We start from the raw sequence: 12878 nt of genomic DNA, 5'->3' as shown, positions 1-12878 counted from the left end.
TCGTCCTGCTGAGTGTGGGACGAAAAGCTTCAACAAAATGCCTTTTCTCAGCAATTTGAATTATCAGCAAAGTCGATCGTAACGAAAAACTGGGCGGGCTGCGAGAATTGCTGACAAACCCCCTCCTGTCTGACTCACGGAAAGCTGACATCTACCTTCTCCAGATGATGAGAATGATGAACCGGTGCATTCTGCCTGGTGTAGTGTTATGGGCCAGGGTTTAGAGAACCCCAAAGTGTATCATGGAGTTCACCTGACCCACAACTTTTACTAGATTGTGGTACGGGGAGCACATGGCCCACTCTACAGGTGTGGTACAGCAGAAATGGAAAAGTATTTTTTAAAGCAAAACAATGTTTATTCTATGAACTCAAGTTAACCTTTTTAAAACAAACAGTGAACATTTTAGCAACCATTAATTCAAATACAACCCCCAAAGAATACAACACTAAGTAATGATTAAGCTGTCCTTTTAACATCCAGAAGACTTGCAAAAAAACATAACCTTTAACAGAAGCACATCAGGTTAAAGTCACTACTGAAAACATTTATAATTCTGAATTCACCAAATGGTCAAGAGATAGTCTTTTCATGGCAGAGAGAACAGCAGTACACGTGTTTTGTCTGGTTTCAGCTCCAACATTGAAAACAAAACTAAACCACACCCTTCAGCAAACAGACTAAAACGAAAGTAAAAAGTTGACAGACAGCCCAGCTCCACCCACACTCTGACATCACTGATAAACACCCGTTTCTTAAAGGTCCTCTCACATCACAGTAGTATTAAGATTGATGGGAGGAGGGTATTGGTGAGTGGGGGGGATGGGGGGTGGTTTGTGATCTTGGCAATGAAGGAGCCCAGTAAAGGTAATTTGTAGGCTGTCGTAGGGTTTGGTGCGATGTAACTTTCCAAACGGCCAGTAAAGGTACAAATGGTCTTTTTATCTATGCTGTACGATTCTTATGGTTCCAATTAATGTAATGATGGCTCGTTTTTCAGATTTTAGCATTATGCCACATAGCAGTGGGGCAACAGATGAATCTGCACTGGCTACACAAGGTAAGTGTGAGAATATCTGGAGAGATTTCACCAGGAACAATCCTTCCTTTCGCCTCCCATCTTCGTGCTTGTTGACTCACCTCTCGCTTTATTTCCCATGGGTGACAGAACGGTCTGGCACCTCATTCAAGAACTGGACACCAGGTACCTGGATAGCAAGGTTGCGGGGACAGAGCAGGGGGGAAGTGGGCTAATTAATTGGGTTGCACCACAGGTCGACCCGCCTCTTTGTGCATCATGTGATAGATAGGATTCTACAAAGTGACCGTTCTCCTGGATGGTTCATCACCTGCAGGTTATTGGACCAAGTAGGGCATCACAATGGGCCCCATACCCCGACTGGCCATGGCTCAATGACCGTCACTCTGGTCTCTGCATCAGAAGGTCTAAGTCCCACTCCAGGTCGTTGAGCACAAAAATCCACTCTGACCCTCCAGCGTGACACTGAGGAGTGCTGCACTGTCAGGGGTGCTGTCCTTTGGGTGAAAGGTGAAACCGAAGTTCCGTCCGTCCTATTGCCAGAAAGGATTCCATGGTACTATTTTGAAGAAAAGCTGGGTGGGGAGAGGGGGGAGCTTGCTGTGAACACATTGACTGCTGCGTTACTGACATTGCAACAGTAACTACAGTTCAAGGGTGGCGCTGTTGCGCAGTGGGTTAGCACTGCTGCCTCAGGGCACCGAGGACCCGGGTTCGATCCCGGCCCCGGGTCACTGTCCGTCTGGAGTTTCCACATTCTCCCCGTGTCTGCGTGGGTTTCGCCCCCACAACCCAAAGATGTGCATTATATGGATTGGCCATGCTAAATTGCCCCTTAATTGGAAAAAAAATGTGGTCCTCAAAATTTAAAAAAAAATGTAACTATAGTTCAGAAAATAAAACACACTGGGACATCCAGAGGTTGTGAAAGACGCTGTATGGACGCAAGTTGCTTTTTAAATAACTTTTCAAGTAATGGAGCACCATTGGCCAATTTCAAATCCAAGATTACTAAATCAAAAGGGTTTTGGAAGATCATGGCTGAAGCACCTAACATTTCCGCACCTTTCCCCTTCATTACCCAGTTTTTATTACCCTTATTCTTCAGTTTGAAGAGCAATATAATGTCATTATTCAATACGTTTGCATGAATTTCAAGTCCGGGACACATTAATTTCCCTTTAAGAGGCTGTGTTATCCTTAGCCATCCCTTTTCTCAGATCTACATAGAAAAAACCTTGAGTGGCGTCCTTGCTATCTCGAGCAAGTTTCTCTTTGTAAAGTCAGGTGGATTTCTGCGGAACAATCTCAAGACCGGGATTGTTTTTTGTTGGGTAAGGAGGCCAAAGATTGTGGACCGAGGGTGTTGGGAAAATGGAGCAGAGATACAGATTGGCCCAAGAATCAGGGGAAAATGGACGGGAATCGGGGGAGGGTAGCCGGGGGGGGGGGGGTTACGGGCTCGTTATGGGGGTTTGCTGGCAAGCCAAGGCCCAAAACCAAACTATAAATAAATGCCTATAAACATGTGCCTCGGCCATATTGGGGAATGTAAAATATGTATGCTGGCTAAAGGGGGCGGCCACAATTGTTGTTATGAAGATGTTTACCTGTAAATATTCATGCTAAATTTTTGTGTTTTCTTTTTTTTTTTTCTCTCTAATAATTTGTAATTTGTCATATATAAAATATGAAAACTCAATAAAAAACATTTATAAAAAAAAAGAGATACAGATTGGCCATTGTCTCACTGAAGACCCGAGGGGCTGAATGGCCTCCTCCTGTTTCTCAGTGCCTGAAATTTGCAAGAGTTGGCAACCTGTGACAGAGTGCTCCCTCCGCCTCATTGATGTACTTGTCAGAATCCAGCACTATAAGATCATTCTATCTCGATAGTGTAGACCATGAGTGTGCAAGGTACAAACATCTCTGCTTTTCTAGGTTGGGCTGACGGTAGTATTGGTGGCCATATCCGTAGCCATGATTTCAGTCAATCAGTTGTGGAATGAAGAATGGGATATTATTCACATATCTTTCCAAGTAAGTATTCATCCTACTATTACCATTATTATTAATTATTGATTTAGCTCAGTTTGCAGAACAGCTGGTTCATGATGCAGAGCAATGCCAGCAGCGTGGGTTCAATTCCACATACTGGCTGTGGTTATCCAGGGCCTTCTCAACCTTGCCCCTCCCCTGGGATGCGGTGACCCTCGGGTTAAATCACCACCAGTCAGCTCTCTTTTCAGAGGGCAGTTAAGAGTCAACCACATTGCTATGGATCTGGAGTCACATGTAGGCCAGACCGGGTAAGGACGGCAGATTTCCTTCCCTAAACGACATTAGTGTACCAGATGGAGTTTTACGACAATCGATCATTTCATGGTCACCATTACTGAGAATGAGACCGGCCAATTGACATTTGGTCGCACAGAAGGAGGCCATTTGGTCCATCCTTCCTGTCTTAGCTCTTGACAGCCCTATTTTCTTCACCCCTCAGAGATGTGGCCAGACCTGTTGAGTATTTCCAGCACTTTCTGTTCAGTTCAGATTTTCAGCATCAGCATTTTTCTGTTGCCTTGTCTTTAATAGGGCTCCCCAGTTACTTCCCACAGCCCCGCAGGTGTCTCTTTGTCAAGTATGGTGGCACTGTAGCACAGCGGTTTGCACTGTTGCTTCACAGCGCCAGGGACCCGGGTTCGATTCCCGGCTTGGGTCGCAGTCTGTGGGGAGTCTGCACGTTCTCTCCGTGTCTGCGTGGGTTTCCTCCGGGTGCTCCGGTTTCCTCCCGCAGTCCAAAAATGTGCAGGTTAGGTGAATTAGCCGTGCTAAATTGCACCTTAATGTCCAAAAGGTTACTGGGTTAGGGTTGAGGCATGGGCTTGCGTGGGGTGTTTTTTCCAAGGGCTGGTGCAGACTCGATGGGCCGAATAGCCTCCTTCAGTACTGTAGATTCCATGATATTTCCCTTTTGAAAGTTAATCTTGAATGTGTTTGCACTGCCCTTGCAGGCAGTGTATCCCAGATGAGAACAACTCGCTGCATTTAAAAAAAATAATGAGAAGGAGAAAGTAAAGATGGAACAGTAAGACTGATGTTTTATTCCTCTCTTCCTCACACAGGCCACGGCACCATTCCTGCACATCGGCGCAGTTGCTGCTGCTACAATGCTGGCCTGGCTTATTGCCGGGCAATTTGCTCGGTCAGAGAAAGTTGGTACGTAGATGCCTGTTAACCGTTGCCTGACCATGGGAATCAACCGGGCTCCCTTCTTTTTGCCTTGGCTCAGGCTTTGCGGGGATGGGGCATCTCGTCGCGTGCCCCCACCAGTTAGATTTATGCGATGGCCTGAAGGGAACGGGCTGGGAGTGGGAGCTGCTAACGGTTGCAGCGAGGGCAATAGGCCCACGTGGAGCTTCGGTGAACAGCGGGACCCACAGTCTATTGCCGTCACCAGCGAGATTTCAGGCTTGCCAAAGAAACAGAGGAACGACAGAGAAGGAAATTGGGTGGATTAGAATCAAATCAGGTACAGAAAGAGAAATAAAGTGAGGGAAAAACACATAAGAGCAGCACGGTAGCATGGTGGTTAGCATAAATGCTTCACAGCTCCAGGGTCCCAGGTTCCGGTTCAGTTCCCGGCTGGGTCACTGTCTGTGTGGAGTCTGCACGTCCTCCCCCTGTGTGCGTGGGTTTCCTCCGGGTGCTCCGGTTTCCTCCCACAGTCCAAAGATGTGCGGGTTAGGTGGATTGGCCATGCTAAATTGCCCTGAGTGTCCTAAAAGTAAGGTTAAGGGGGTTACGGGTATAGGGTGGGTTTGAGTAGGGTGATCATTGCTCGGCACAACATCGAGGGCCGAAGGGCCTGTTCTGTGCTGTACTGTTCTATAGTCTATTCTATAGAGAGAAATAAAAGAGAGAGAACGGGGGAATAAGGAATAACAATCTCGAGTAGCAATTCATTAGCCACAGTTGCAGTGCCAACTCCTCCTTGCTTGGGCCGGAGAGATTGAGAGCAGTCAGGAATAAAAATATCCTGATCAAAACCTTTCTTATGCAGTTAACTACCAGCCCTAACTTTCTCGGCATGTTTTGTGGGCGGTTGATGTGCGAATGCAGCAATTTCACTGAACATGCAGGGACGTTGAGGGTGAGCTGGCGTTTCGGTAAGGCTAATGGTGGAGCGACGTGAATCATCTGGCAGTTCGCAGCCCCTGACATATATCTTTATGCACTAATAATGGTGAGCCCCATTAAACCTGCCATTGTTGTCCCAGTAAAGTGTGGGCCTATTGTCGTGATTGCTAGTTTGCACCTGTTTAATTTTAAAGACCCGTTCTGTCTTGCTTGCTAATAATTTCAATTCATCTTCTTTCAGTTTTTCAGATGTTTCTAATCTTCACGTATTTAGGACTCTTAATAGCACTTTACTTGCTCCCATTAATCATCTATTCTCCCTGTATTATGAAGAGGGAGGATTTGAGCCGGAGGCCAGCCATCATTGGAAACCGGGGCGTGCCGATGGTATGTAACCACTGACTGTTGATGGACTGAATGGCCTCTGCTGTAAATTTTCATCTTCTTCCATGCTGCCAAGTGGGAAAGGATCATTAGCCGAGTCAGAATTTCCTTTTGAATAAATGCATCTTCAACGCTGCTTGTATAAATAGGGAAGTATTGAATGGGATGAGGACATTCCCCCTTTCCATAGAATCCCTACAGTGCAGAAGGAGGCCTTTCGGCCCATTGAGTCTGCACTGACCCTCCAAATGAGCACCCAATATGCCCACCCTATCCCTGTAGCTAACCTGCCCATCTTTGGACACTAAGGGGCAATTCGGCATGACCAATCCACCTGCACAGCTAGTCACCCAGGGTTGCTGGCGCTGAGAGGCAGCAGTGCTAACCACTGTGACACCGCGACAAGTCTGTTGCATTCATTGGTGATCAATGATCAACTCCTTGACGGTCAATGTGCTTTTGATTCCACAATGAAGGTAAACCTGTGCACCGGGGATAATCACAGGATTCCTCCCGATCTCCTGGCATGACTGTAATAGAAAACAGGGGCACTGATTTTCCCGGGTTTCCCACCCAACATCCCGCAGATTAGCAGCTGCGTTGCCACGTGGAATACGAGTCAGGTGACTTGGCTCGAAGTGATTCCAAAGTCAAGTAGATTGGAGCTATGGGGCGGGATTCTCTGTTCTGAGAGTATGAGTTGACGCCAACGCAGAATTCATGGACTTTCACGACAGAAAAAGCAGCCCCGCACCGGGCCCAATTCCGTTACTGTTGAGGTGTTGGCACCAGTGCCGCGTGGAATACAATCGATTCCAACGTGAAACGGTGCGGGATTCGCTGGGTCCGTGATTGACACTCGGGAGGCTGACAAGCTGCAGCTGTGCGCACACATTACACTCCCCACACACACTCATCCCAGCCAACAAGATGGCACTGGTTGTGCTGGAGCGCGCCCATCCCGCTGATGGGTTGGCTGGGGCCAGAGCTCCTTGAGGGGGCTGCCATGGGGGGGGGGGGGCACCTAGTCGGCCCGTGGCCCTAAGCTCACAGTGGGCAGTCAGCGGTGTGCGCAGCTGCATGGCTGCCTTGCCGGCTGCGGCAATGGTGCTCCGTGCCCGTCTACCCCGCCTCCACTGCTCCCCCCCCCCCCCCCCCCCCCCCGCTACTCCCCCCGACCCTGGCAGAAGCCCCCGGCCAGCGGCACAACTGTCAGCAAACTATGGCGATATTGGACACTTTCCGCATCCCCGCTCTCTCCCTCAGCACCCACCACGCCGGTTTCACCATTTTTAAAAGCACAAGCGATCGGCGCCGTCGGGGACTCGGCCCATCGGAGACGGAGAATCGCAGAGGCCCCGCAGAATTCCGGGCTCATTAATATGCAAACGGTGTCTCCTGTACGTGCGTTCCGGAACACATCGACACCCGCTGTCGAGGTGCTGGAGCATTGCGATTCGGCATCGAATCGGCGCCTGCTGTGATTTTGGCGTCTGAACCGATTCTCGGCCCAATCGCCTTTCCCGATTTTGGCGCCTGCTAATGGAGAATCCCACCACTGATCTCTGGAGTTTAGAAGAATGAAAGGTGACCTCATTGAAACAGGCCGAGCGGGATAGATGTTCAGAGGCTGTTTCCCCAGAGTGTAGAATTTGAGAATTCTGAGGCACAGTATCAGACAAAGGGCCAGCCAGACTGAGATGAGGAGAAATTCTTTCATGCAGGGTAGTGAATATTTTAAATTATTTACCCTAGAAAACAGGTTGGTCATTGAGTACACTCAGGACTGTGATCGATCGATTTTTGGCCGTAAGGCACATGAGGGTCAAGAGGGAAGGTGGATTGAGATGGAACACCATCCATTGCCATATTGATTGGCAGAGCAAGTTCTGTGTTAAGTTGTTGTCTGCTTCCGCCATGTGTCATATAGTGGGTAGTTTGGATGTCTCAATGATGAGATCATGGAGCTTACATGTTTAAACGTGAACCATTTATTGTTCGTCTTTATCTGTTTATAAGTTCCAGGGTATTGTCTCATCCGGTGTTGCTCCTTGCAAACTGGCTGCCGACAGAGTATTCTCTCTAGATTGTGTTCTCAGTCTATTACCCTGTGACTCTATACAGCATACTGTGGGTGGTGCTATTCTCCAGTCCCATATCATAGAATTTACAGTGCAGAAGGAGGCCATTCGGCCCATCGAGTCTGCACCGGCTCCTGGAAAGAGCACCCTACCCAAGGTTAACACCTCCACCCTATCCCCATAACCCAGTAACCCCACCCAACACTAAGGGCAATTTTGGACACTAAGGGCAATTTATCATGGCCAATCCACCTAACCTGCACATCTTTGGACTGTGGGAGGAAACCGGAGCACCCGGAGGAAACCCACGCACACACGGGGAGGATGTGCAGACTCCGCACAGCCAGTGACCCAAGCCGGAATCGAACCTGGGACCCTGGAGCTGTTAAGCAATTGTGCTATCCACAATGCTACCGTGCTGCCCAAATATTAACCCTTGTTGTGCCATGCACCTTTTCAATGGCATGCTGGTTTTGACACCATCATGCAACAGGCTGGGTCTGCTTGGGGCCCACTCCTATTATGTTTTTGTGTAAGACTCCTTCCTTTGAGTATATCGATGGGTTTGCCCTACGGTGCTGTATTTGTGGGACTTCAGAGTGTTAAGTACAGTTAAATTGCCTAATTTCTCAGGAGTGTAAATTATGTTTGCCCTGTTATTTTGGGTGTGGGGGGGGGGGGGGGGGGGTGGATGGGGGGGAGGGCAGTTTCAGTGATTCATGACTTTCCAACATATTCTGATTTAAGGGTTTTGAAAAATCGATCAATTGAAAGATGCGTTTGATGGAAAAGATGAGTCAAAATCTGAATTGTTAATGTTTCTGCGCTGAGGCAGTGTCGGTATGGTAACAGGCCATCTGGCATCGTCACAAGGCCAAAAATGCAGAAGTGCTGTGTCTGAGATTGAGAATAATGAGTTTGAAAGTGGCCCACACCAACATTGCTCCTGTATTTTTCATTTATTTTTGCAAGGCTTCCGCGCGACCTTTTCACATTTCACTTCATTAGAGTTCTTGCGGTGGCGGAATGTATTTTACTTAATTTAATGAGTCACTGGCCTAACAAATAAGTCTGTTGTCTCACCCTATTCGCTCCACTCTCAATCGAAACCCCATTTACACACATTGTGTGGGATTGCAGCTCTTGTTCGTCCCCTTCCCCCAAAATGTACAAAATTTAAATTTCCCTCCCAGTGTGCACAATTCCAATCGCTATTGATGAATCAATTGTGTACAATTGACTAATCAGTGTGTATAATCCCAATCGCTGTTCACTCCCAGTGTGTACAATTCCTTTTTTTTTTATAAATTTAGAGTACCCAATTATTTTTTCAAATTAAGGGGCAATTTAGCGTGGCCAATCCACCTTCTCTGCACATTTTTGGGTTGTGGGGGCGAAACCCACGCAGACACGGGGAGAATGTGCAAACTCCACACGGACAGTGACCCAGAGCCGGGATCGAACCTGGGACCTCAGCGCCGTGAGGCGGTTGTGCTAACCACTAGGCCACCGTGCTGCCCTTAGTGTGTACAATTCCAATGGACCAAACCCCTTCCCATTAACTCCGACTGTCTGGCGTACAATTGGACCAAGTGTATTCTCACCCACTCCCCACTGTGCAGATATGGAATGCACCAAATCGTTCCAATTCATTCCCACCATGCAAATTTCCAACTGAATAGTCCTGTTCCAAACAGGACCTATTCCTGGAAAAGGCAGTAATACTCAATCAAGGGTGGACTCCAGTTCGTTTTGCACGTCCACGGCCCATGGGTTAGGGAAATTGCGCAACCGTGGGTGAGGTTTGTGCGAATTTCTGCCCGAAATTGGCTGCCTTGCCTTTCCAAAACCGAAATGGGCAGCAAGGTAGCGTTGTGGATATCACAAATGCTTCACAGCTCCAGGGTCCCAGGTTCGATTCCGGCTTGGGTCACTGTCTGTGCGGAGTCTGCACATCCTCCCCGTGTGTGCGTGGGTTTCCTCCGGGTGCTCTGGTTTCCTCCCACAGTCCAAAGATGTGCAGGTTAGGTGGATTGGCCATGATAAATTTCCCTTAGCGTCCAAAATTGCCCTTAGTGTTGGGTGGGGTTACTGGGTTATGGGGATAGGGTGGAGGTGTTGACCTTGGGTAGGGTGCTCTTTCCAAGAGCTGGTGCAGACTCAATGGGCTGAATGGCCTCCTTCTGCACTGTAAATTCTATGGTAACTATGAAAGATCACATACACCGAAGACCCTCATTGCCACCAGTGGCAAGCTGTGCCAATACCATGAAATGACCCGAGAGTTATCACATTTCTAAGATCCAAGGAAGTTAAGGAGAGATTAATAGAGGCTTTCAAAATCCTGAAGAGTCTGTTTGGCACGGTGAATAAGGGGAAACTCTGTCCACTTGGCAGGTGGGCCACTGACCAGATGAAACAGATTTAACATAATTAATAAAATCAAAGTGAAGTGGACTGAGTGGGGCGGGGGGGGGGGGGGGGGGGGGGGGGGAGAGAGTGGGTGGGGGGGAGAGTTTCTTTAATTTGGTGAGTAGCTATGGTCTGGAATGTACTGTCTGAAAGGGCGGTGGAAACAGATTCAACGGGAGCCTTAAAATGGAACTGGATAAATACCTCAGAAGGGCAACAAGAAAAACAAGTCAGGAACATCCAGAGAATAGCTGCCCCCTCGGGAAAAACTGGATGGGAATTTGAGAAAAAATGCTTCCTGGGGAAATGGTTCTCACCTCACCCGTTTGTGAGGAGTGAATATCCGTCTTCCACAGAGTGGGTTTAGGCTAGTTTCTCTCTGTCTACCCCATCTGCACCCTTAATACTGTGAAAACTGTCAACAAATCACATCTTAATCTTCCAAATTGCAGGGAACGCTACCTTAAATTTTTTAATTTAATCTCTCCTTGTAGCTTAACCCTCTAACAACACTCAAGAAGCTCAACGCCATCCTCAACAAAGCAGCCCGCTTGATTGCTTCCTCTTCCACAAACATTCACTCCCCCCACCACCGACAAACAGTAACAGCCGTCTGTACCATCTACAAGATGCACTGCAGTAACTCACCCAAGGTTCCTTAGGCAGCACCTTCCAAACCCACGGCCACTACCATCTAGAAGGACAAGGGAAGCAGATACCTGGGAACCCCACCACCTGGAGGTTCCCCTCCAAGTCACTCCCCACCCTGAATGGCAAATATATCGCCGTTCCTTCACTGTCGCTGGGTCAAAATCCTGGAATACTTATCCTAACAGCACAGTGGGTGTACCTACACATCAGGGACTACAGCGGCTCAAGAAGGCAGCTCACCACCAGCTTCCCGAGAACAATTCGGGGTGGGCAACAAATGCTGGCCCAGCCAGCGACGCCCAAATTCCCATAAAAATACGTAAAACAAGAATTCCCAAGATTCACATGGATGAAGAAATCGGTCCAAAATGACCGATTCTTTATCCTGAGACTGTGTCCTCTATTCCTCAACAGTCTGACCAGGGAAACGGACTCTCAACCTGTGAACAGGAAGCTCGGGGAGAAAGGGAATAGGTCCTGCTGATAGGGTGAGAGGAAGAGGGTCCAGTCTTTCAGTAGGTAACCTGAATGGAGAATGAACACCTGCATGGACCCGACAGATGAAATGAGTTGTTTCTGTGCCAGGAAAGAGGTGCCGCTCGTGCCGCGGAATCCAAAAGACTGTTGTACTGGGGGGGGGATTTACCGAAGCCACGTGTTTCCCGTTGAATGCCAGGAAACCCGAGGCAGGGTCGCGCCCGTCAGTGGGACTGGAAAATCCCACCGGCGGGAATAGCCGATAAATCCTGCCCAGGGTTGCAGAGGACGCGCAGTTTAGAAACAAGCAACTTGGCCCATCTACTCCATGCTGGTGACCATGCTCGACTCGAGCTTCATGCCATAGGGGCTGGTTTAGCTCATTGGACTAAATCGCTGGCTTTGAAAGCAGACCAAGCAGGCCAGCAGCACGGTTCGATTCCCGTACCAGCCTCCCCGGACAGGCGCCGGAATGTGGCGACTAGGGGCTTTTCACAGTAACTTCATTGAAGCCGACTCGTGACAATAAGCGATTTTCATTTTTCATTTCATTTCATTTCATTTTCATTTCATTTTTTCATCTTTACACGTCTAAATCCATCACTGTATCCTCCCATTCTCCTCTCCCTCGTGTTTATCCAATTTTCCCTAAATACGACTACGCTATTCACTTCAAACACTCCCTGTGGGAGCGAGTTCCACATTCTCACCAATCTCAGGGTAAAGAAGTTTCTTTGGAATTTCCAATTGGATTTCTTGTTGACTAGCTCATATCTCTAGCTATGATCTTCTTCAGAAGAGGGAACATTCTCTCTATATCCCCCCCCCCCCCCCCCACTCCTCCATCCTAACCCCATAACTCCACCTAACCTGCACATCTTTGGACACTAAGGGGCAATTTAGTACGATGAATCCAACTAACCTTTCATCGTTTTAAAGACCTTGATTATTCATCCCCAGCCTTCTATTTTCACAAGTAAAGGAGGCCCATTCTGTCAATCCTTTCCTGATATCTAAACCCACACATTTCTGGTATCATCCTTGTAAATCTGCTCTGCACCCTCTCCAGTGTCTCTTTATTCGTTCAATAGTCCGGCACACGGACCTGCACGATAACTCTCTCTAAAGGTAGCTTCCCTACTTTTCAATGCTAATTCCTCTGGGAATAAAGTTACATCAACCAGTCCTCCTCATCCGGGTGGTCTCGGTAGCTGCCATGGATGGTTTTCTTTGTGCCGGAATTGGTGGCTCTGACCCTCATGAGCCCCCTGACCACATATTTGGCAATGTGGCCGGCTCTCCACTTCATCCTCGGGGGAGCTATCCCGCTGGTCAGCGCTCCCAAGAGTCTTACCCGGCTGCGGAATTGCCTCTGGGGTTGTGCTTTCGGAGGTGACCTGGCCGGACCGACATTGCCCCATGATCAATAAGGGGATCAGGGGTTATGGGGAGAAGACAGGAGAATGGGGGTGAGAAAAATATCAGCCATGATTGAATGGCGGAGCAGACTCGATGGGCCGAATGGCCTAATTCTGCTCCAATGTCTTATGGTACAGCGGGAGTTCGAAACAGAAAGAGGACCAAACTATGGACGCCATAGTCCATGGACCCCTGAAACCCCCGCACTCCTCTCTCCGTGGACCTCTGAACCCCCGCTCTCCTCTCTCCGTGGACCCCTGCAACCCCCGCACTCCTCT

General features: G+C 48.5%; 1 protein-coding gene across 4 annotated transcripts in view; it reads left to right on the top strand.

The window, feature by feature from the left end:
- The window catches only part of gdpd5b (glycerophosphodiester phosphodiesterase domain containing 5b), a 256227-nt gene that overhangs the window by 185108 nt on the left and 58241 nt on the right, over positions 1-12878 (top strand). For all 4 annotated transcript variants that reach the window (XM_038818004.1, XM_038818002.1, XM_038818003.1 and 1 more), the window contains exons 5-8: positions 1001-1060; positions 2981-3079; positions 4162-4255; positions 5418-5563. In XM_038818004.1, the coding sequence (XP_038673932.1) occupies positions 1001-1060; positions 2981-3079; positions 4162-4255; positions 5418-5563 (399 nt within the window). The remainder of the gene's footprint in view (positions 1-1000; positions 1061-2980; positions 3080-4161; positions 4256-5417; positions 5564-12878) is intronic.

Source organism: Scyliorhinus canicula, chromosome 14 (assembly GCF_902713615.1).
Source record: "Scyliorhinus canicula chromosome 14, sScyCan1.1, whole genome shotgun sequence".
Lineage (NCBI taxonomy): Eukaryota > Metazoa > Chordata > Chondrichthyes > Carcharhiniformes > Scyliorhinidae > Scyliorhinus > Scyliorhinus canicula.
The sequence above is the reverse complement of the archived record's forward strand: the minus strand, read 5'-3'. Positions and strand labels throughout refer to the sequence as shown.